The 26734-nt window shown below is 39.7% G+C and overlaps 1 protein-coding gene across 2 annotated transcripts in view; it reads left to right on the forward strand.

Moving 5' to 3' along the window:
* The window catches only part of Nipal2 (NIPA like domain containing 2), a 123696-nt gene that overhangs the window by 50232 nt on the left and 46730 nt on the right, over positions 1 to 26734 (forward strand). For both annotated transcript variants that reach the window (XM_029469394.2, XM_021183905.2), the window contains exon 4: positions 12519 to 12578. In XM_029469394.2, the coding sequence (XP_029325254.1) occupies positions 12519 to 12578 (60 nt within the window). The remainder of the gene's footprint in view (positions 1 to 12518; positions 12579 to 26734) is intronic.

The raw sequence follows: 26734 nt of genomic DNA on the forward strand, positions 1-26734 counted from the left end.
AACTTGCTGAATTCTAAAGCTTTATTTGAAACATGTTTTCCATCTATCTTTGTTTTTTTTTTTTTTTTGAGAATATCACAAACTATTTCTAGACAAATTGCTGACAGTGAAGTAATGGTAAAGCTCTTAAATTTATAATACAGAATTAATGTTGTCAGTGGTGGTGTTTTTACCATTTGGGGGGATGGGAGACTTTTCAGGTCATTAATGCATGTCGAGGAAAATGTAGAAAGGAAAAGAGTACTGTTTTTCATCCAGGTAAATGTCCTTGTCTAGAAAAATACAAATCACCATTGGTCAGTTGTTATGTCTTTGTTATCCTCAATAAATAAAGTGGAACTTTTTTCATCAAAATGAGTTTCTTGACACTTTCGTCCCTGACAGTATAGATAGATGGTAGGGCAACTTTTTCAGCATAAGAAAACCTCTTTCAAACTGTCACATACTCAAAGCTTCAGATCCTCACTCGCTGGAATACATTGCAATTGACATACTTTTTTTTTTTTCTAAAAATTCTACAACTCATGGGAATTATAGTTGTAGAGCCATACCTCATATGGTTTGAGCTGACTGAGCCCTTGAGCATGTTCACTCTGTCCATAAGAGTGAGGGTCTGATTGTGGCTGACAGGGATGTGCTTTGGTGATTTCTTTCTAGCAGTGCAATAAAGCTACCATATAGTGGCCAGAAACCAGAAGCCAGACATTTACTCGTTAAGGTCTGTTTGTAGAATTACTATGTAAATACGTTCTTTTCATGTGTAGAGTTTGAGATATTTTTGACAAAGGAATTTTTATTATTGTTTTTGCCTTCTGGTTTCTCACAGTATCGACATATGACTTTCCTACTATTATAGAGGTTAAAACAAAAAGTTGATTGTCTTAGAGATGAAATTGATGAAATTCACATTTGTAGATTAAGTCAGAGTTTATATATCAATATTTTCTACACTGGTACCTATTACTAGAACTGGCCAATGCTTTGTATTGTTTGACTCAAACAATGTTTTGAGGGACATGAATTGGTGTCCCTCTGTTTAAAAGTTAGTTAGACCACATCACACAAACTATTCTTTAAAAAACCCAATTTAGAAGCACTGGACTTGCAGTTAGGTTGAATAATTCATCATTCAACCTAACCTGCATCATTCATGAATCTTGTAGAGTTTCTCGTGGCCACTACTGTGATTCATTATCACAGACTAGCTACCACCATCATCACAGCCTACATGCCTATTCCCTCACCACAGCCACCCAAGCTCCCTTGCCCCTCCATCACCACAACCCAACAATACTTCTCGTCTTTTTGTCTTTAGCTATTACCTAACTTGTCCCTATAGGTACTAGGATTCATAACTTTCAACAAATTATATAAGAATGTGCATATGTGCCTGTGTGCATGTGTCTGTGAGTGTGTGTAAACTTTTAGGTTATATTTATCTTTAAAAATAGTGGATATAGATTGGGGCAGAGTGACTAAACTGCCTACCACACATGAGGCCCTTGTTTTCCTAGCACCACCAAAGTAAAAGTGAAAATAAAGGGTTAAAATGGATTAAAATAAGTAAAAGTGACCAAAATCATTAAAAATTAGCCCTGTCATGCATATCTGAGTAGTTTTGACATTTCTTATTTTAACCCTTTAGTTCAATAGCATTATTTGGGGCAGAAATAGTTAAAACTGCAAAAACACAAATATTTTAGAGTTGTACATTTTAAATGGAACAATCATTTATCTACTCCTTTTTAATTTTTAGATTTCTTGATTTTTATTTTATGTATATGAGTGTTTGCCTTTATATATGTCTGTATACCACAAAGGAACTTAGAGTCCAGAGAGGTCAGAGTCCCATAACTGTTACAGACCATTGTGAGACACATGTACTTGCTGGGAGCTGAATCCCTGTCCTCTGCATAGCATTGAGTGCCATCCACCACTAAACCATCTCTGCAGCCCCTCATTCATCTATTATAAAAACATAGAGGTCTAAACTAATGTGTTAATATCTGCCTTTGAAGTTAACTGTTAATGAGGGTTTGTGCTTGATTACAGAAATAAACCCAAATCAAACTTCATATAACCTTTTACTCTCTTGTTTCTCTCCCTCCCCCTCCCTCCTTACTTCCCTTCCCCTTCTGTCCCCCCTCTCTTTCTCACCCTCACCTTCTCATCCTGAATTTTTATGAATCTTAAAACACAGCTTTTGACCGTGTTACACTAAATAATGTTTCCTTAGTAATAGCCAGTCTTGCACTGAGCCTCATATACTGAGTGATTTCAGAGAAGAGGTGCCGTGGACTGGCCTCAGTCGGCCCCCCTCAATCCATGGGAGAAATCAGGGTTCCAGGTGGACAGGAGTCAGCAAAAAGGGTGACAAACAGACAGGGACACAAGGGAGTGTGCTGTATCTGAATGTAATTTGTCAAATCAAGCACCAGACTTTTAATACAGAAGAAAATAGGGAAGTTAAGTGACATGGGAAGGCAAGGTACAATGAGGTTACTGGATGCTTAATGACTCTTACGCAAAACAGAGGAATGCAAACATAAAGACTGACAGGAACTGGGCAATAAAACAACTGAGACAAAGTCAGCTTTATCTAAGGTCAGTTATAGTCTTAGAAGCCAGGTGTGAGGTCTTTACACTCCCAGGGTAAGGGCTTTTATGCCCAAGCCATAGTTCTAATTAGGGAGTTCTGTTCTAGCTAAACTTCTCATGAATAATGCAATACTCTAGTTCCTCCTTAAACCACAGTCCAATCTACTTCCTAAACCATTGTAAATTCCTGTATATGGGAGTGACTTGGCTTTTATTCTGAGTGATAGTGTGGAGGGACCATCTGCTAATAAGTAATGTAGTCTGCCATACATAACTATAAGAATTCTAAACTTACTTTGCTAAGCTTGTCCTGAGATCTCTAACTCTATGTGGTAGAAAGTAAAGCCTGATTTCTTTCACTATCTCTCTTACAATACTAGAGGCAATTCTGAATGACACTGAATAGGCATCATTCTTACTGAATTCCAAGCCCAGGGTCAGCTCGAGGACTACGTAGGGCATTGGTGAAGGCCAGGAAGCAAAGTTCAATTTTGCTTAGGTATTTGGCAAGTCATTGCTTGGAGGCACCTATAATAAAACAATACTGAAAGAAAGCACACAGATCCATTCACAAGGACACGTTTGGAGCATTCATTATACGGGATGCCACAGTTCCAGGAAACTAAGTTTCCGTGGACTTTTCACCTTGGGACTGCATCCAAGCTTTTGGGCCTGTCACGTGAGTCACTACTGCAGTGGGTGTGGCAAAGAGGAGAATGCAAGCTAACCTTGGGGTTGATTTCTCCATAAATTAGGAAGCCTAACACCAGTGCACATACCTACTTCTGAGACTGGCTCTTCAGCATCTAAGATTTGACTAAAACCACCAAAAGTGTGCTTGATCTGCATCTGTTTTTATTAGAAATCAAAATATCTCTCTCTCTCTCTCTCTCTCTCTCTCTCTCTCTCTCTCTCTCTCTGCATATGTGTGTGTGTGTGTGTGTGTGTGTGTCTTAGTTAGCTCATGTCAACCTTGAGCAGAATGAATCTCCATTCTGATTGCTAACCTGAGTGATTCACAATGGTCAAAAGAAAGCATATGACTCACAGACAAATGTTACATTGTAATCATTGCTGAGTCTGCCTGCCCAAAAAGCATTGGAATTTCAAGGTTAAGCAAACAGTAAACTGTCCTTGGATGCCCTATTTTGCATTATTAGAAGATTTTATATCCTTTCTCCTTATTGTTAATATCCTTGATCAAGGCTTTTGCTCTACCATAGCTCCTATTAAAAAGTTTATGTTTTGGTATATTTAATCTCTTAAAGTTAATTTTTAAAAATTAAGTTACATATTTAATTAATGAACAATAATGGTATATCTTCACAAAGTACAGTATGATGTTTTATAGAATGATCAAGTCAAATAGTTAACATATCTGTCAGCTCACTAACATATTTTGTTAAGAACATTTAACCATTTAAAATATGCAGTGCATATTATTAGCTGTGACTACTACATTATACAAAAGAACACTAAAATATATTCCTCCTAGTAATAGAAAAATTGTGCTCATTTGACTTCTTTAAAAATTGTGCTTCTGTGTGTGTCTCTGGAGTCTGTGTGATGAGCTGTACCTCCCCAACGCTCAGCATCTTCGTTTATAAAGTATAGTGATGCCTGTCTCCTTGGAGTAATTACTCCATGTAGAATAGAATAATCCATAGAATAGCCACCACTGAGATTAAGATATGGTGCCATTAAAACCCATACTGCTCTTGTAGAGGACCCAAGGTCAGTTCCTAACACTCACACTGGACAACTCACAAATGTTACCTGTAACTCCAGCTGCAGAGGGATCCAAGGACACCTGTGCCCATGTGCACATCCCTCCACACACACACATACATGCATACACACACATACATAATTTTAAGATATTACAAGTAAATCTTTATGAGAAAGAATAATCACCATTATTATCTATATAGTTTATATAGTAATCATATATGATAATAATTTTATTTTTTTAAAAATATCACAATGTAAATATTTTTCTTATCATTGTAATTTTCCATCACAATTTTTATTGGCTGTCCATTACTGCTGAAGCCTTATACTGTTCTAGTTTTCCACCATGGAAAAGCAATTTTGTAATGATAGGTTAGGACTCTTCAGGTTTTTTTGTTTGTTTGTTTTGTTGGGTTTTTTTTTTCAATTTTTTATTAGATATTTTCTTTTTTTTCATTTGATTTTTTTCATATTTTTTATTGGGTATTTATTTCAATTACATTTCCAATGCTATCCCAAAGGTCCCACACACGCTCCCCCATCCACTCCCCTACCCACCCACTCCCAATTCTTGGCCCTGGCGTTCCCCTGTACTGAGGCATATAAAGTTTGCACGACCAATGGGCCTCTCTTTTTACTGATGGCCAACTAGGCCATCTTCTGATTCATATGCAACTAGAGACACGAGCTCCAGGGGGGATATTGGTTAGTTCATATTGTTGTTCCACCTATAGGATTACAGATCCCTTCAGCTCCTTGAGTACTTTCCCTAGCTCCTCCATTGGGGGCCCTGTGATCCATCCAATAGCTGACTGTGAGCATCCACTTCTGTTTTTGCCAGGCCCCGGCATAATTTCACAAGAGACAGCCATATCTGGGTCCTTTCAGCAAAATCTTGCTAGTGTATGCAATGGTGTCAGAGTTTGGAAGCTGATTATGGGATGGATCCCCGGATATGGCAGTTTCTAGATGGTCCATCTTTTCGTCTCAGCTCCAAACCAGGTTTTTAAATTACTACCTTAAGGCAGATTTCCAGATTCAGGTGAAAGAATCTGAACAGTTCGATGGCTACAAATGGGCATGAGATCACTCTCTATACAGATTCTGTCTCTTCCCGGCAGCAGGTGTGATGGAGAAGGGTAATGAATTCACTGCTTCCCTCAGCATCTGCTTCAGCTCACCCTTAGCACCTGCTCTGTCTTGCCTTTCTGTTATGATGGGTAAAGTTTGACTTTTCCCTATGTTTATCTGCTCTGGGTTATGAATTGTTCATATTTGTGGCCATTTATTTACTATTAAGTAGTAAGCGTGAGTGTCTTTTCCTACTGGTGAATCTCCTGAACCATCTGTTAGTAAGGGAAGGGTGGTGTATCTGCCCCTGGAACTTTCAGTCACACCTTCACCACAGACCCCAGTTATCACAGAAAGCAGGTAGACTGCCTCTTGGTATTCCCTCACATTTGTGAAGCCACATTTAAAAAGCACACAAGGCATGGCTTCATCTGTGTGCTGTTAAATCACTGGTAGTTGCATATGTAAACAGAATGGGGTCACTGGCTTCATCTCACCAGCCTAAGAAGTGAAGGTAAGATTTTAGCTTGTGTGCACTGCCACAGCTTGACAGAAGCCAAGCTAGAAGCCAATGTCTACCCTCTCAGCCCAGTGCCCTACTGTCCTCTGCAGCCCTGTAGTCCAGAGCTCTCCAAGGGAACTTCTAGTTTTCACCCTCAGTGATATTTAAAACAACCAAAGAACAGAGAAGTCTTTCAGGCTATGTCTGATTGTCTTTGCTCTGCTTCATGAACCAAATTCACACTGTCTAACTGTGACTTTCCTTGAGCATAATGAAATGAGGAGCTGAAGACAGCTCAGCTCAGCTCAGGCCCCTTTTACAAACTTTATATTCAACCCCCAAGATAAGATGATCCTCCGAAGAGCTGAGCACCACATCCACTGACAGTGGCTGATAAGCTTGGAGGAAAGAGGGGGCCGACTCTGTAAGCTTTCCTACTTGCCAACAAGAGCAGTTCATTGAGTTTTGCTTGGGAAAAATCATCTGTCTGAATGGTGAGCATTATTAACTCTCTGCAACTATTGAGTGCCTAGAAAGCATATATTTTCTCCTGGCTTTCCTTATGCTCTTTTTTTTCCTGAAAAGTACCTAGTAATTAATCACCAACGTCTAGGAGTGTTCTCTGTGTCTTGGAGGGTCAGGTAGCAAAGAAGTCAAACAACCGTAAATGTGCTGAAGGAAAGCTTCAGTCAGAGCTGTCTTTGGATGGTTACACCTGACATAGACCTGCAGGTGAGCTGTCTGGATGGTTATACCTGACATAGACCTGCAGGTGTGCTGTCTGAATGGTTACACCTGACATAGACCTGCAGGTGTGCTATCTGGATGGTTACACCTGACATAGACCTGCAGGTGTGCTATCTGGATGGTTACACCTGACATAGACCTGCAGGTGTGCTGTCTGGATGGTTACACCTGACATAGACCTGCAGGTGTGCTGTCTGGATGGTTACACCTGACATAGACCTGCAGGTGTGCTGTCTGGATGGTTACACCTGACATAGACCTGCAGGTGTGCTATCTGGATGGTTACACCTGACATAGACCTGCAGGTGTGCTGTCTGAATGGTTACACCTGACATAGACCTGCAGGTGTGCTGTCTGGATGGTTACACCTGACATAGACCTGCAGGTGTGCTGTCTGGATGGTTACACCTGACATAGACCTGCAGGTGTGCTGTCTGGATGGTTACACCTGACATAGACCTGCAGGTGTGCTGTCTGGATGGTTACACCTGACATAGACCTGCAGGTGTGCTATCTGGATGGTTACACCTGACATAGACCTGCAGGTGAGCTGTCTGAATGGTTACACCTGACATAGACCTGCAGGTGTGCTGTCTGGATGGTTACACCTGACATAGACCTGCAGGTGTGCTATCTGGATGGTTACACCTGACATAGACCTGCAGGTGAGCTGTCTGAATGGTTACACCTGACATAGACCTGCAGGTGTGCTGTCTGGATGGTTACACCTGACATAGACCTGCAGGTGTGCTGTCTGGATGGTTACACCTGACATAGACCTGCAGGTGTGCTGTCTGGATGGTTACACCTGACATAGACCTACAGGTGTGCTGTCTGGATGGTTACATCTGACATAGACCTGCAGGTGTGCTGCCTGGATGGTTTTTTAAAACTACTGACCTTTATGATCTTTCAGAACTTGAATATTACATGTTACAGTAGAAGTAAAATCAACCCTGCTCTAGTTGTTCATTAGGCAATGGCTATTGATAAAACAACAACTAGAAATAGTTGATCTTGGTAAGTCTCTGTTTATAGAAATGTATGGGAATAATTGGTGTATTTCTTCTCATTTTAAAAATGTACTACTCTACCAGGAAGTCATGTCATCAGCTGTTACTCAGATATGGCCAGATTGCTCAGTACAAATCATATTTCACCCAGAGTTACATATAAATGTGGTACAAATAAATTCATCTTAGTAACATGTTATTTTTATTACTTTACTAAATAAATATTTTATGTAAAAACTTGGTAGAGGAGCTTGAGAGATGGTTCAGATCTCTGACACTCACTAAAAGCAATGTAGTAGGTATAGTGATGCATACCCGGCACCTGGTGTGAGACAGGGTAACAGATCCCAGGGGCTCACTGACAGCTAGTCTAGTTGAAACAGTGAGTTCCAGGTTCAGTTAGAGACTCTGTCCTAAAAACTAAGGTGGAGGGCTTAAAGACTGGCTCTGCAGTTAAGAGGATGAGTGGGATTCTCAGCATCAGAATGCTCACAACCACCTATAACTCCAGCTCCAGGGGATCTGACATCTCTGCACTCATGTACACATACCCACATAAAATCACACACACACACACACACACACACACACATACACATAATTTAAAATAAAATGAATGAATATTTATTTAAATATGGTGGAGAATCATAGAGAAAAGCACCCAACAGCATCCCCTCCGATCTCCACATGCACAGGTGAGAGTAGTGCACGCACACAACTCCTTGGTAGGAAAATTTCATGTATAAAAATGTGTTGCAGTTTTACATTCCTTTAGAGAGGAAGAAGAGCATATTTGTGTCATAAAACATAACTATGGCAGTTGGTACACCTCAGTGCATGTCATATATTTTAAGTCTTTATTACACTTGTATCCTTTTAGCTTGAAGCAATGAAATTATTCCCTACATGACATTTCCTCCACTTCCATATGAAAGTTAGATTATTTATGAAGCTATAGCTTAGCAACAAAGGAATAGGAAATCTGTCCTTTCTGACCTCAAGGGAAGCAGAGGGTGCTGAGCCAGCCTTGGGCTAGAGAGGAAGAGCGCATGCTCGGCTCAGTTGGCCACCAGTGTCGTCAGGTGAGGAATCAGAGCAAATGCACAGCCGCCTTTAACTTCAGTGTCATATGTGTGACATTCGGGACTAGGTGTTCCTCCTAGCCTATACTTTCTTCATGCTGTGAAAGCAGAATTTGCCATTTTCTCAAAGCCCTTGGCTGTGAAATCGCCATTGCTAGGATGCGCTGTGTTATTCATGCAGCCACAGCAGGTGTTTTGTTGTTACTCTAACCCCATCCAGCTGGAAACACTTTGTCCAGGTTACTAAGATGCAGTTTGTAAAGTTGCTGGTCTTCATGCCTTTCTAAGCCTCCGAACACAGGATTCTGGTGGTCTTCTTGAATTGTATCTATCTTAAGACAAAAATTTTACATAATTCTCATACCTGTATTAAACTCAGTTCTTAATTTCATAGACTTAATTTGATAATTTAATATTCATAGTTGTTTGTCTATAGAAAATCTTAAAATTCCTGAATACAATGCCAATGTCTTGTACTGTAAGATCAAAAATTGACAAATGGGACCTCATAAAATTGAAAAGCTTCTGTAAGGCAAAGGACACTGTCAATAAGACAAAAAGGCAACCAACAGATTGGGAAAAGATCCTTACCAATTCTAAACCCAATAGAGGGCTAATATCTAATATATACAGAGAACGCGAGAAGTTAGACTCCAGAAAACCAAATAACCCTATTAAAATGGGGTACAGAGCTAAACAAAGAATTCTTAACGGACGAATACCACCAAATGGCTAAGAAGCACCTAAAAAAATGTTCAACATCCTTAGTCATGAGGTAAATGCGAATCAAAACAACCCTGAGATTCCACCTCACACCAGTCAGAATGGCTAAGATCAAAAATTCAGATGACAGCAGATTTTGGCAAAGATGTGGAGAAAGAGGAACATTCTTCCATTGCTGGTATGATTGCAAGCTGGTACAACCACTCTGGAAATCAGTTTGACAGTTCCTCAGAAAACGGGACATAGTACTACCAGAGGATCCAGCAATACCACTCCTGGGCATATACCCAGAAGATGGTCCAACATGTAATAAGGACACATGTTCCACTATGTTCATAGCAGCCTTATTTATAATAGCCAGAAGCTGGAAAACACCCAGATGTCCCTCAACAGAGGAATGAATACAGAAAATGTGGTACATGTACACAATGGAGTACTATTAAAAACAATTAAAAACAATGAATTAATGAACATCTTAGACAAATGGATGGATCTGGAGGATTTCATCCTGAATGAGATAACACAATCACAAAATAACACACATGATATGCACTCACTGTTAAGTGGATATTGGCCCAGAAGCTCAGAATACCCAAGATACAATTCGCAAAACACATGAAACTCAACAAGAAGGAAGACCAAAGTGTGGACACTTCAGTCCTTCTTAGAAGGGGGAACAAAATACCCATGGAAAGAGTTTCAGAGACAAAGTTCAGAGCAGAGACTGAAGGAATGACCATCCAGAGACTGTCCCACCTGGAGATCCATCCCATAAACATCCAACAAAACCGGACACTATTGTGGATGCCAATAAGAACTTGCTGACCGGAGCCTGATATGGCTATCTCCTGAGAGGCTCTGCCAGTGCTTGACAAATACAGAAGTGGATGCTCACAGCCATCCATTGGACAGAGCACAGGGTCCACAATGAAGGATCTAGAGAAAGTACCCAAGTAGCTGAAGGGGTTTGCAGCCCCATAGGAGGAACAACAATATGAACTAACCAATAACCCCAGAGCTCCCTGGGACTAAACCACCAACCAAAGAAAACACATAGTGGGACTCATGGCTTTAGCTGCATATGTAGCAAAGAATGGCCTAGTCGGTCATCAATGGGAGGAAAGGCCCTTGGTCCTGTGAAGGTTCTATGCCCTAGTAGAGGGGAGTGCCGGGGCCAAGAAGCAGGAGTGGGTAGGTTGGTGAGCAGGGGAAGAGGGGGAAGGGATAGGGGATTTTCAGAGGGGATTTAGGAAAGGGGATAGCATTTGAAATGTAAATAAAGAAAATATCTAATAAGAGTAAAAGTATTTTCTGTAATAAAAAAAAATCTTGCTTTGATGTTTTAAAATCAAACTGCCCACTTAATTGTATACTTGATAAATATTTCTCCCACCTGGCTTGTTCTCTGTGAAACTCCCATTTAAATGTGTAACCTGCCCAGAAAGATTATGCAAGAGCAAAGATGAGCTCAAGTGAGAGACTGGGGTGGGAATCATATGAGCATCCCAGCATATTTAAAGTAAAAACCTTGGGTATAATATTCTTTTTTTTAATAGCTTTTATTTGTTTTTCTTTTTTTTTTTTTTTTTTCTGAGACAGGGTTTTTCTGTATAGCCCTGGCTGTCCTGGAATTCACTTTGTAGACCAGGCTGGCCTTGAACTCAGAAATCTGCCTGCTTCTGCCTCACGAGTGCTGGGATTAAAGGCTGGGATTAATCACCAGAGCACCAGGCATAGTCATATTTTAAATGTAACTGTGGCATCCATATAGTGTGTCATTATATAGACATTAAAATTATACCTATGAAGAACTGTTAATGACATAGCAATTTGCTGCTTCCATAATAACTGAAGAAACAGTGTTTGGTAGTTGGATCTTAGCTGAGAAGGTAAAACATCTGCGTATCAACTGTAGTTTTCTCTAGGTAGCACTACTGCTACAAAAACAATCTTTCCTCTAGTTTTACTTTTAAAGACTCAGCTAGATTTTTTAAATAAAAATTTTAAATCTAGATTACACTATAGATCTTTTTTATGATTGCAATTTTGAGTTCTCCAGTGCCTGAATTCATCAAGGAATGAGCCTACGAGGGGACTAATGCAGAAGCCAACCTTACTCCTTGGCCTGAGGCCATAGCAGCAGGCTGTGGCTGAGCTGGGAGAGTCTACCAGTGTGCATCATTCTTGGAGGAGTGAGACACAACACAAAAGAAAAAGATGAAAAAAAGAAAATTCTCAAATAAGATGAAAAACTACAGACTCCATCCCAAGAAAAGAGTCAAGTGCTTAGCTCAATCAGATCTGATCTTGAGTCTAGAGTTGATCACAGAATAGGCAGTTATGCTCCTAGAAGTCATGAACATAAAAGCACATTGTAGATCTGGAAATTATTATGTATTTTAGAAAGGACAGGCATAGAAGAGAAGCAAAATTGAGGGTAAATGTAGGGAAAGTGGCTGGAAGAGATCGTAGCTGTCACTGAAGGTCACAGTCAGCAGCTCAGGTCATTGCCCTGTAAATAACAAGAAACCATTAGAGATTTAAAGCTGCAAATTTACTTTGTATTTTAGAAAAATGACTTTGGTGGTAGTATGGAGAACTGGAGAGTGAGATGTCAGACAGATGCTGTTGTGCTGTTAAGCAGAGGCATAAGCCAGAGCTGGGCTAGTGCAGGTTCATGAGGACGACAGAGTGCAGTGCAGACCTGGGTGTGCTGTAGGAAGGAGAAAGAATCAGGAAAAACCCTGGACTGGGAGGCACTGGAGGGGATGCTGGGAGGTGATGGGCTGTGGTACGCAGTTACATAAATGTTAAATCATTCTCAGCTTCCTTTGCTTTCCCCCAGGGTTTCCTGACTTCCTGTCTTCTCTTCTTTTCTCGTCTCTCCTCTCTTCCTGCTTCCCTTCCTTCTTCCCTCCATCTCTCCCTTCTTCCCCCCACATTCAGTAAGCTTATGAAGTCTTCCCAGTATATTGGCACTGCCCCAGGCACATGACTGAATGATATATGTTTTCATATTGGAACTACTACTAATGGCAATTTTCTTTGTAGGTAGTGCCATAATTTCTGTTATATTTCTAAAAGAAAATTTGAGAGCCTCGGATTTACTAGGTGAGTAACCTTTTAATTCATGTATTATAACACCTCTTGATCCATAAATACATACTACCTTTAAAAATTACATACTTAAAAACAAAAGTTAATGAAGAAGATGCAGATCTCACTTAGGGGTGAGTATAATGTCTGTGGCCACTCCCTGTCTCTTCTAACAAGAGCTTCCATTTCATCATGCCTGCTGAAGCTGTTATTGACAATAACAAATTGTTATTTTGCAATATTGTTGTTGCAAATGTTGTGATGCTTTTATGAACATAATAAGATTCAAGGAAAACATCTGCAGTGTCCTATTAGAATACTTTATTTGAAAGTTCATATTTGCTATGTTATTGTGTTTCTACTGCTTAAAATCAAATGTCACAAAGTATTAGTTCCATCAAATAGTACCTGCTTGTATTTAGTGCCTCCCAAAGGTAACCTACATATTGTTTCTACAAATTTTTATTTAGCATGATTGAGAAGAAGGCTTAGGGGGTTAAGTGTTCTCTGTGCTGTCATAAGGACCTGACTGTCCCTGGCACTCACAGAAACCCTGACTAAGCTGCATGCTGAGGAACTGAGGAGGCAGAGGCAACCCCTGGGGTCTTCCTGGCTGGCAGTCTAGCTGAACAGAAACCTCCAAGTTCAGTGAGATCCTGCCTTGAAAAATAAAGGATTCCACATCTAAGGTTCAGGGAGTATTCTAGAGGAGAGGACAGAAAAACTGTAAGAGCCAGAGGATTAGGGAGTCTGCTGTGAGATTGTGTCTCCAAGTGATGTCAGAAGCTACACCCATAAAGTCTCGCCAACATGACTGCCCAAGCATGAGCTGAAGAGGATTTCAATACATGCCAGAGTAGACAGGGAAAAACCCACAAGGCCTCAGCCCTACGTGAACTACAGGCAACTAAGGACTTGCTGAGGGCAGGAAAAATAGACATTCCTGGGGAGGTCACACGAACCCTTATCCAATACTAAACAGTCAGTGCTGAAAGCTACATGTGAGTGATGGGACACCAACTGAGCAGGTTATATCTAGGAAAAAAAATATATATATACCCACATAGATATTTGTGTATGTGTATACACACACACATATATATATATACATATATGCATGAAATAACAAGTAATGAAAGAGATGATGAATTTGGAAGGGTTTGGAGAGAGGAAAGGGAAAGGAGAAATGTGATTATATTATAATCTCAAAAATAAAAAATAAAAGAGAGAGCCCTTAGAGGAAGGCAACCAGATTTCAACCTATGCACCCACCACACAGACATACACCACACCTAAATAATTGTTTTAAAAATAAAAACAAAGTAAGTTTCTTTCTTTGGAAATATAGTTATTAATGGAAATTAACAGTGACCTTACTGGTTGTAATAACAATTTCTATTATATAGCAAAGCTATCTTGTATCTTTTGTTGGGAATTACTCATAAGAATTATACAGGTCCATGTGTTTTTCCTTGGTAAAAAACTGCCATATTTCTTCTGATATATGTAAATGCAGATACTTTATTCACTTTAAACAAAGCAACGCCTTCCCTCTTCCAAGGAGTTGGTTTTGTTTTGTTTCATTTCGTTTTGTTTTTAATATGAGCTCTGGACTTAACAACAGTTGTGGTATGCTGAGTGCACACACACACATACACACACACACACACACACACACAAACCTCCTTGTTTTCCTTGAGTATAACAACTTGAAAGTATCTTCACTTTCTCCTTTCACTTTGGTTTGATTCTGCTGGGAGAGTTTTCAGTCAACATTGTCTAATTTTTCATAGTTAAAATGTTTTTCTAAATGCATTTATATGAGATTGTATCTTTTCCAACATTATCCTTCTTCCAACAACATCCTTTTTATATGTTGTATTTTATAGGATCATTTGGGAAAGTCATATGAAATGAGAACTAACAGCAACCAACATAACATGTAGGTTTTAAAAGCTAAAAAAGAAGGTGGGGTATATTACTTTTCTTATTTATCAAATGTCATGGGAAAACTTCAAATCCTTTCATCTGACACCTGCCATCTTTTGTAGTTAATAGATGGTTACTGACTAAATTTACCCAGTTTAATAAATTTACCCAGTTTAATAAGATTGTAGCTGGGTAATAAAGGATTTCCTGTCTTGACTATTACTGTAAAATTGTTTTGACTAATAGTGATAAAGAGATAATTATGATTGAAATCTTGTTCTAGTTTTTTTTTCTGTTTCTGAGTTTAAGATATATATATATATATATATATATATATATATATATATATATCAACAAACACAACTTTAAGGGAGAGACAGTTTCCTTGGGTAACAAATCCACACTATAGTTCATCACTGGTGCCACAGATGATCACAAGGGCAGGAACCTAAGGCAGCTAGTCACATCCACAGCCAAAAGCAGAGATTATACATGTACCAGTATTATACCTATGACTTGTTTTTGAAAAATGCTTATTTATATAATTTATCATTGAGAGTAAATTATTTCTGGTCAGTGATTGAGATGTACACTTTTAACTGTTAACTTGACACAACCTAGAATCACCAAAGAAGAGAGTTTCAGTAAGGGACTGTCTAAATCAGGTTAGCCTGTGAGCATCAGTAGAAGACTGCCTTAACAATACTTACTGGAAAAACTGGCATAGACCAAATGTAGGATATAGAGGGGTACTCAGGAACTCAGTAACGAACACAGCAGGTGAGCAAAGAATAGAATTGGTAGAGCTAGACAGGTAGCTCAGCAGTTAAGTTTCTTAAGCAGTTAAAAGTGTTGCTTCTGTAGAGGACCCTGGATCAAGTGCCAACATCTACACGGTGACTTACAACCATCCCTAGCTCCAGCTCATAGGGATCTGGTACCCTTTTGAAGGACACAGATATACATGCAGCCATGAGCTTTACAAACATAAAATAAATTTTTAAATTGTTCAAAAAGGAATAGAGAAGTAAGAAAAGATCCTCTTCATGCCTGTACTGCAACTACTTCCTAAAGAACTTGGGAGAGAACAAATGGGAGACCTAATTATTGGGACTGGTAAAATAGAAACAATGAAGTCACAGATCAACTGAGCATTACTAAGAGCAAAGAAACAGTCTTCTTCCCATGGATTCAACTTTGCTATGTGCACTTTACAATGTGTGGCCACTTTGGTATTATGTTGAGAAATATAAACAATTCATACCATAATTAACATAATTACTATGATCAGCACCATTCCCAAGAGATTTCCAGAAGATAATACTAATAATCTAATATGAACTTTGGGTTTCTGTTCATCCTTGAATGGACGGTCTGCCACAACACTCCATACCCAAATACCACTGGGAAAGAGCTGGTCTCCCAGGAGTGCCAACACACCTGTGAGCATAGGTAAGACCACCACTTCTGTTCAAATTCCTGGTCAAAGAGGGACCTGCCCAGAGCCATCAGGACACAGGAACCAAGGAACACCTGGGGACAGGATCCTTCAGGTTTTCTTCTGCACCATGGAGCTGACCCTGTGCCAAAGCTCTTCATACCCAAATTTCTCCCAAAGAAAACTCATCTCCCAGGAATACTGACTCACAGGCTTGCAGGAGGGACAAGCCACAATCAGAGACAGCAAGACCAGCTAACATGAGAGATAACCAGATGGTGAGAGGCAAGGGCAAGAACATGAGCAACAGAAACCAAGGCTACTTGGCATCATCAGAACCCAGTTCTCCCACCACAGTGAGCCCAGGATACCCCAACACACCAGAAAAGCAAGACTCTGATTTAAAATCATATCTCATGATGATGATAGAGGACTTTAAGAAGGGCATAAATAACTCTCCTAAATAAATACAGAAGAACAAAAGTAAACAGGCAGAAGCCCTTAGAGAGGAAACACAAAAAACCCTTTAAAAAAAATTACAGGAAAACACAACCAAACAGGTGAAGGAATTGAACAAAACCATCTTGATGTAAAAATGGAACTAGAAATAATCAAGAAATCACAAGGGGAGACAACCCAAGAGATAGAAAACCTAGGAAAGAGATCAAGACATATAAATGCAGGCATCACCAACAGAATACAAGAGATAGAAGAGAGAATCTCAGGTGCAGAAGATACCATGGAAAACATTGACACAACAGTCAAAGAAAATGCAAAATGCAAGAAGCTCCTAACACAAAACATCCAGGAAATCTAGGACACAATGAGAAGACTAAACCTAAGGATAATGGGTAGAGAAGACAGTGAAGATTCCCAACTTAAAGATCCAGTAAATATCTTCAACAAAATTATAGAAAAAAACTTCCCTAACCTAAAAAGAAGAGATGCCCATAAACATACAAGAAGCCTACAAATAGATTGGACCAGAAAAGAAATTCCTCCCTTCACATAATAGTCAAAACACAAAATGCACAAAAGAAAGAATATTAAAAGCAGTAAGGGAAAAAGGTCAAGTAACATATAAAGGCAAACCTATCAGAATTTCACCAGACTTTTCACCAGAGACTATAAAAGCTGGAAGATTCAGGGCAGATGTTATACAGACCCTAAGAGAACACAAATGCCAGCTCAGACGACTATACCCAGCAAAACTCTCAATTACCATAGATGGAGAAACCAAGATATTTCATGACAAAATGAAATTTACACATTATCTTTCCACAAATCCTGCCCTACAAAGGATAATGGATGGAAAACTCTGATAAAAGGAGGGAAACTACACCCTAGAAAAAGGAAGAAAGTAATCTTCTTTCAACAAACCCAAAAGAAGATAGCCAAACAAACATAAAAATAACATCAAAAATAACAGGAAGCAACAATCACTATTCCTTAATCTCTCTTAACATCAGTGGACTCAATTCTCCCATAAAAAAACATAGACTAGCAGACTGGATATGTAAACAGGACCCAGAATTTTTCTGGATACAGGAAGCACACCTCAGTGTCAAAGACAGACACTACCTCAGAGTAAAAGGATGGAAAACAATTTTTCAAGCAAATGGTCCCAAGAAACAAGCTGGAACAGCCATTCTAATATCAGATAAAATTGACTTTCAACCAAAAGTTACCAGAAAGTATAAGGAAGGACACTTCATGTTCATCAAAGGAAAATTGACCAAGAAGAACTCTCAAGTCTGAACATCTATGCTCCAAATGCAAGAGCACCCACAATCATAAAAGAAACTTTATTAAAGCTTAAAGCATACATTGCACCTCACACAATAATAGTGGGAGACTTCAACATCCCATTCTCATCACTGGACAGAGCACAGAAACAAACTAAACAGAGACCCAATAAAACTAACAGAAGTTATGGGCCAAATGGATTTAACAGATTGTTCTGTCTGGCCAGTAGATCACAACCTGGGTTCTAGCCTGGAAAGGCATTTTGGAAACCCGGAAGAGAAGAGGGGCTGGGCTGCACGAGATAAGGAAGGAACCAAGACAAAGATCTCTGCTCAAGGTTCAATTTTTACTATTTCAGCACTCCATTATGAAGGAAAGGGGAGGGGCCCAATTCCCGCCAAATAATCTTGGGGTCCAGTAGCAGGGTGATCACGTGATGGCTTCGGAACATCAAAGCAGCAGCTTCCAGCGGTGGGCGTGGCAGAACGATTGAGCAGGAAGCTCCATCCAGGTGTAAACAGTGGAACCATTAAGGCTGGGGGAGGGGAGGCTACAACAGATAGCTATAGTTCATCCTAAAACAAAAGGATATGCCTTCTTATCAGCACCTCCTGGTACCTTCTCCAAAACTGACCATATGATTGGTCACAAAAGAGGCTTTAACAGAGATAAGATGATTGAAATAATCACATACATCCTATCAGATCACCATGAACTAAGGCTGGCCTTCAATAGCAACAAAACAACAGAAAGCCCACATACACATGGAAGCTGTACAACGCTCTAATCTATGGTAACTTGGTCAAGGAAGAAATGAAGAAAGAAATTAAAGACTTTTTAGAATTTAATGAAAATGAAGGCACAACATACCCAAGTATGGGACACAATGAAAGCAGTGCTAAGAGAAAAACTCATCAGTCTGAGTGCCCCCAAAAAGAAACTGGAGAGAGCATCCACTAGCAGCTTGACAGCACACCTGAAAACTCTAGAACAAAAAGAAGCAAATTCACCCAAGACGAGTAGAATACAGGAAAAAATCAAATGCAGGGCTGAAATCCACCAAGTAGAAACAAAAAGAACTATACAAAGAATCAACAAAAGCAGGAACTGGTATTTTGTTTTCTTTTGTTTTGTTTTGTTGAGAAAACCAAAAAGAGAGATAAACCATTAGCCAGACTAAACAGAGGGCACAGAGACAGTATCCAAATAACAAAATAACAACAGAAACTGAGGAAATTCAAAAAAATCATCAGATCCTACTACAAAACCCTATACTCAACAAAACTTGAAAATCTGGATGAAGTGGCCAATTTTCTAGACAGATAGCAAATACCAAAGTTAAATCAGGATCAGATAAACCATCTAAACAGTCCCATAATGCCTAAAGAAGTAGAAGCATCCATTAAAAGTTTCCCAACCAAAAAAAAAAAAGCCCAGGACCAGATGGTTTTAGTACAGAATTCTATCAGACCATTATAGAAGACCTAATACCAATATTCTTCAAACTATTCCAGAAAATAGAAACAGAAGGAACACTACCCAATTCATTCTATGAAGTCACAGTTACACTAATACCAAAACCACACAAACTCAACAAAGAAAGATAACGTCAGACCAGTTTCCCTTATGAATATCGATGCAAAAATACTCAATAAAATTCTTAAAAACTGAATACAATAACATATTAAAACAGTCATTCACCATGATCAAGTAGGCTTCATCCCAGGGATGCAGGATGGTTCAATATACAGAAATCCATCAATGTAATCCACTACATAAACAAATCAAAGGAAGAAAAACACATGATCATTTCATTAGATGCTGAAAAAGCATTTGACAAAATTCAAACATCCTTTCATGTTAAAAGTTTTTGGGAGCCGGGCGTGGTGGCACACGCCTTTAATCCCAGCACTCGGGAGGCAGAGGTAGGCGGATTTCTGAGTTCGAGGCCAGCCTGGTCTACAAAGTGAGTTCCAGGATAGCCAGGGCTATACAGAGAAACCCTGTCTCGAAAAACCAAAAAAAAAAAAAAAAAAAAAGTTTTTGGAAGATAAGAAATCCAAGGCCCATACCTAAACATAGTAAAAGCAATATAGAACAAACCAGCAGCCAGCCTCAAACTAAATGGAGAGATACTTGAAGCAATCCCACTAAAATCAGGGACTACACAAGGCTGCCCTCTCTCTCCCTATATATTCAATATAGTACTTGAAGTCCTAGCTAGAGCAATTAGACAACAAAAGGAGATCAAGGGGATACAAATTGGAAAGGAAGAAGTCAAAATATCACTATTTGCAGATGATATGATAGTATATATAAGTGACCCTAAAAATTCCACCAGAGAACTCCTAATCTGATAAACAGCTTCAGTGCAGTAGCTGGATATAAAATTACCTCAAATCACTGGCCTTTCTCTATACGAAGGATAAACAGGCTGAGAAAGAAATTAGGGAAATGACACCTTTCGTAATAGTCACAAACGATATAAAATATCTTCATGTGACTCTAACCAAACAAGTGAAAGATCTGTGTGACAAGGACTCCAAGTCTCTGAAGAAAGAAGTCAAAGAAGACCTCAGAAGATGAAAGGTCTCCCATGCTCATGGATTGGCAGGATTAATATAGTAAAAATATCCATCTGCTGAAAACAATCCACAGGTTCAATGCAGTCCCCATCAAAATTCCAACTCAATACTTCACAGAGTTAGAAAGAGCAATTCTCAAATTCATTTGGAATAATAAAAAACCCAGGATAGCAAAAACTATTCTCAACCATAGTACTTCTGAGGGAATCATCATTCCTGACCTCATGCTGTACTAGAAAGCAATAGTGATAAAAAAAAACTGTATGGTATTGGTACAGGGACAGGCAGGTGGATCAATGCAATAGAATTGAAGAGCCAGAAATGAACCCACATTCCTATGGTCACCTGATCTTTGACAAAGGTGCTAAAGTCATCCATAGAAAAAAAGAGTATTTTCAACACCTGTTGCTAGTTCACCTGGCGGTTAGCATGTAGGAGATTGCAAATTGATCCATTCATATCTCTCTGTACAAAGCTCAAATCCAAGTGGAATAAGGACGCCACATAAAACCAGATACAGTGAATCTAATAGAAGAGAAAATGGGGAAAAGCCTCCAGCATATTGTCACAGGGGGAAAACTCCTGAATAGAACACCAATGACTTATGCTCTAAGATCAAGAATCAACTAATGGGATCTCATAAAATTGAAAAGCTTCTGTAAGGCAAAGGACACTTTGAATAGGACAAAAAGGCCACCAACAGATTGGGAAATGATCTTTATTAGAGGGCTAATATCCAAGATATACAAAAAACTCAAGAACTTAGACTCCAGAGAACCAAATAACCCTATTAAAAAACAGGAACAGCGCTAAACAGAGAATTCTCAACTGATTAATATGGCATGGCCGAGAAGCACCTAAAAAATGTTCAGGGGGCTGGTGAGATGGCTCAGTGGGTAAGAGCACTGACTGCTCTTCCGAAGGTCCTGAGTTCAAATCCCACAACCACATGGTGACTCACAACCACCCATAATGAGATCTGATGCCCTCTTCTGGTGCATCTGAAGTCAGCTACAGTATACTTATGTATAATAATAAATAATATCTTTTTAAAAAATGTTCAATATCCTTAGTCATGAGAGAAATGCAAATCAAAACAACCCTGAGATTCTACCTCACATCAGTCAGAATGGCTAAGATCAAAAACTCAGGTGACAGCAGATGCTGGCAAAGATGTGGAGAAAGAGGAACACTCCTCCATTGTTGGTGGGATTGCAAACTGGTACAACCACTCTGAAAATCTGTCTGGCAGTTCCTCAGAAAATTAGACATAGTACTGCCTGAGGACCCAGCTATACCACTCCTGAGCATATACCCAAAAGATGCTCTAACATATAATAAGGGCACATGTTCCACTATGTTCAGAGCAGCCATATTTATAATAACCATAAGCTGTAAAGGACACAGATGTTCCTCAAAGAGGAATGGATACAGAAAATGTGATACATTTACACAATGGAATACTATTCAACTATTAAAAACAATGACTTCATGAAATTCTTAGGCAAATGGATAGAACTTGAATATATCATCCTGAGTGACATAACTCAGTCACAAAAGAACACATTCAGTATGTACTCATTAATAAGTGAATATTAGCTCAAACGTTTGGAATATCCGAGGTCCATTCACAGAGCATATAAAGCTCAAGAAGAAGGAAGACCAAAATGTGGGTGCTTCAGTGCTTCTTAGAAAGGTGAACAAAATACTCACAGGAAGAAATATGGAGACAAAGTGTGGAGCAGATACTGAAGGAAAGGCCATCCAGAGACTGCCCCACCTGGCAATCCATCCCATATACAGACACCAAATCTGGTCACTATTGTGGATAATAGCGGGAAGTGCTTGGTGAGAGAAGCCTGACAGTGCTATCTCCTAGAGGCTCTTGCCAGAATCTGACAAATACAGAGGCAGATACTCACAGCCAACCACTAGACTGAGTGTGGGGTCCCTGATAGAGGAGTTGAGGGGGTTTGTATCCCCATGGAAGGAGCAACAGTGTCAACTGGTCAGGTATCCTTGAACTCCCCGAGCCAGGACCACCAACCAAAGAATACACATGGAGAGACCCATGACTCTGGCCACATGTGTGGCAAAGGATAGCCTCGATGGACAGTACTGGAAGGAGAAGTCCTTGGGACTGAGAGTGATCAATGCCCCAATATAGAAGAATGCCAGGGAGGGAAGACGGGAGGGGGTAGGTGGGTAGGGGAGCACCCTCACACAGGCAGGGAAGGAGGGATGAAATAGGCAGTTTCCAAAGGGAAAACCTGGAAAGAAGAAGACATTTGAAATGTAAATAAAGAAAATATCCAATAAAAAAAAAAAAGAAAAGAAAGTCTAACATGAAAGGTAGAAGCACCTTCATCACCACACACCAAGAAAACATCAAAATAGAGCAAATTAAATCATATTAATCCTGCGATCTTTTGATGTATGCGTGTTAACAAGCAGCCTGTGTCTCTTAAACATTTTTTTTGGCCAGGTACTATGATGCATTTTACATTGAATAGATTGTTTAACTGTGGGAATAACCCATTTCCAGAAGCAAACTGGATCTCAGAAAGATTAAGTAACTTTCCCAGGGTCACATAATTGGCAGGTGACAGAGCAGTGTTGTAACCATGGCAACTTGACAAAGCAGGAGCTTTGGTCTAGGATATGCTCCTAAAGCCATGCAACATGTGAAGTTATTTAAATACATTCTTTAAGCTTTAATTTCCTCATCTTTAAAAGTCATATTCTATTACATATGAATGTGTATATTAAAATTCTTAGAACAGGGCCTATCACATAGTAAGTACTGAAAAATATTAACCATTACTTTTGTGACTACTAAAATCACTACTACACACTCAAATCAATCAGAGGAAACCCCAGGACCCACTTGAGTAAAGTCAACACAGCTCTCGTCTGGAGCATTGGTTTGCTTTGGTTTTCCTTTAACTGAGTACTTTGGTGGGGATGGCACTGTTAAGTGACCTTTATTTCACGCCACAGTTGAGAGAGAGCAGTTCTTACCTTTAATGTGTTATCAGTGGAAAAGAGGGGTCATCCACTCCACACCTTCTCCTTCAGCAAGCAATGCCGGGAGATGATCACTACCTAAGATGGACTGACTCCCTCAAACTGGGAGTCCAGGGAAGTTTGTCCCACCTCACTCAGTAATGTGCTTTTTCCTTATGCCTTTGTTACTTTTGCTCTTTCTGTTAAAAGCTAAGAATGCAGGGTTTTTTTTTTTCTTTTAGATGAACAAAAACCAAACAGGGGAAAAAGTAGCTAGTGGTGTTTTCTTAAAGGTTAGCATATGTGCACACTAAAAATTAAATTGTCGGATTGTGAGAAGGAATATCATTTATTTTTCCCCTGCTTCAAACAAATGAAAGTTTGTGTTTCATGATGGAACAAATGAAGATTTGAGACCATGTGGAAACAAGCTGAACTAATTTATTGCCAAATATTGCTCTCTGGCCATAAAGCTTTTCACCACTAGCCTCAAAAAATGACCTCACAAAAGCCTCATCTGAAAGGATTCACCAGCCATTATTAATTAACTCACTGACAGGCTTTGGCCCCTGCTCTGATTCTTAGTGGATTAATAATTTTATTTTAATGATTATTTTTCCTTTTAAAAAAGGAAGGAAGGAAGGGAGAGAGGGAAGGAGGGAGGGAAGGAGGGAAGGAGGGAGGGAAGGAAGGAAGGAAGGAAGGAAGGAAGGAAGGAAGGAAGGAAGGAAGGAAGGAAGGAAGAAAACAAACACCAGACTCATCTACGGAAAGTACCCAAGGAGCTGAAGGCATTTTCAGCCCCTCAGGAAGAAAAACAATATGAACTAATCAGTACACCCAAAGCTCCCAGGGACTAAACCACCAACCAAAGAAAACACATGGTGGGACTCATGGCTCCAGCTGCATATGTAGCAGAGGATGGCCTAGTGGATCATCAATGGGAGGAGAAGTCCTTGGTCCTGTGAAGGCTCTGTGCCCCAGTGTAGGGGAATGCCAGGGCCAGGAAGCAGGAGTGGGTGGGTTGGGGAGCAGGGTGGGGAAGGGATAGGGGATTTTTGGAGAGGAAACTAGGAAAGGGGATAACATTTGAAATGTAAATTAAGAAAATATCTAATAAAAAAGAAAAAGGAAGGGAGGGAGGGAGGGAGGAAGGGAGAGGGAGGGAGGGAGGAAGGGAGAGGGAGGGAGGGAGGGAGGGAGGAAGGAAGGAAGGAAGGAAGGAAGGAAGGAAGGAAGGAAGGAAGGAAGGAAGAACGAACACCAGACTCCTCTCTTTCCTTCACCTAGCCAAAACTATAGTGTTTTTCTCTTCTCCATCAGTCATCAAAAATAGCAAATCTAATAGTCTCTGAAAACTACATTGATTTAGTCCCAGATAATAACATCATCAAAATATAAATTACAGTAAACTCCTCAGCACTCCCCAGAGACCAGTAACTTAATAGTTCAAGTACCTACAATGGTTTCCCTAGGTTGATAGTGAGACCACTTACTTTCCTCCTTCTCACCCTCTGCTCCAAGATCAGCAAGCACAGTTGGGTTCATTTGTCTAGAATACAAATCCAGCCAAGTGAAGTGCCATTCTAGTTGAGAGGACAGAGTGCCATTTTGATTTCAGAGCAGCCTCAAGACAGGAAGTCTTTCTGATGGCAAGTCCAGGACTACTTAATACCTGAGCCTGAAGAACCTGGATTCAATTGCTCCCATAGTATTAATTAATACAGTTCATTATTCCAGTATTCCAAGAGAGTGTTCCTTGGATTCTTGTCAATCAAGAGATAATGCAGTGACCAAAAGAACTGTTTAGATTAAGGTTAGCTGAAAATTTTAAAACTGAAGGCTGTCAGAAGTCAGGGCAAGACTGGGAGTTACAAAATTAAAGCTTAGAATTTTAATTAAAATAATAGTAATCTGGTAAACAGAACATCAGCTGAAGGACTACATATATCCATCTTAACCTGGTGGATAGAGGAGGCAGCAAACAAGTCTGCCTGATTCCAGGCTCAGTGCTTCATCCCTAAGTGTCTCCAGAAGACATGTGGCAGACAGAAGCCAAATGTCAAGCATTTCCCAAGTATAAAACACTCCTCAAAATACTACTACTTCCGAGCAATATAAGTGGTCAAATACGTCTAGAAAGTAAGACAACTTTGTTGTCTTCTGGGTGATTCATAGTTAATGTCAACATATTGGTCACCTGGGCAGTCTCCCAGAAAAAAGATCTACTCCAGTTATCTCACCTCTTCCCAAATATATTTGATGTCTTAGAAATGTTTATTGGTGGGGCATAAATCTCTTTAAACTTGTTATAAGGAACACCCATTCGGAGATACTCTCCTAAAGGAAATTTAGGGTTAAAATACCCTGAAACTAGATTTTCTGGCTACCAAGTCTGCTTTGTGATACAGCCACACCCAGCTCATTATATGGGCACTAGGAATTTGAATTCAGCTATCATATTTGAACAACAAACACTCTTCCCACTGAACTGTCTTCCCTGCTCCTTTTATTAAACTATAATATTTTTAGTATCACCACATTTTAATATTGATCACAATATTACTTTCATGTCAGCCATTCTGGTCTATAAAATAATTAGTTTGTACTTTATAAAGATTACCTTCCTCCTTTCCAAAACAATTGGTCTCCCTACTATAAAAAGCAAGGATTAGCTTGTTTTATTGTACAGGTTTACAGGGAAAAAAATATCATTATTTGTATATTATATCAAGCTGCATGGGGAACAACCCACTGTGAATTTGTAAGAGAAATGAATTTCTTTTGCCTATGTAGAAGGGAAGGGTTTTTATTAAAGATAAGGAAGAGAGAGACAGAGACAGAGACAGAGACAGAGACAGAGACAGAGAGAGAGAGAGAGAGACAGGGAGAGGCTCTACAAAGCAGAGTCTACAAAGCAGACTTGGTAGCCGGAAAATCTAGTTTCTCCTCAAGGGCCTGGTTTGGTTTTTGATTGGTTGGTTTGGTTTGGTTTGGTTTGGTTTGGTTTGGTTTGGTTTAGGTCTTTGAAGGGTCTTCCTCCACCACCACAGCTATTTATAACTCCCTCCAGACCAGCCCATCAGCAGGGTACCTGACAGGCAGGAGAAAAAGCCCAAAGACCTTTGTCTTAAACCATCAGACTTTTGTCTCAGAGCAGGAATGTGAGGAAGAAGCCAGGCATCTTAGGAGTTTACCATTTTCATCTAGTCATTGCCTCTCTCCCTCATTGTCAGTTCTCCCAAAGACAACTGACTTTGACTTAATGAGGAAACAAAATTGCCGTAGGTTAGGGCATGAGGAAGGAGGCTGGGTCACATCCCTGAACTGGGGTATCACCCATCATCTATACTCAGTGATTTTTGTCCCCTCTGATCCTCAGATCTCAGAGCTCATCCTTCAGGTCTCAGGACTAGCTGTGGCCAGAGGCCCAGTGCTAAGATGTGTTACTCTATTCTCTTTGTTAC

This window comes from Mus caroli, unplaced genomic scaffold (assembly GCF_978045245.1).
Source record: "Mus caroli unplaced genomic scaffold, Mus_caroli_1 scaffold_16, whole genome shotgun sequence".
Classification (NCBI taxonomy): domain Eukaryota; kingdom Metazoa; phylum Chordata; class Mammalia; order Rodentia; family Muridae; genus Mus; species Mus caroli.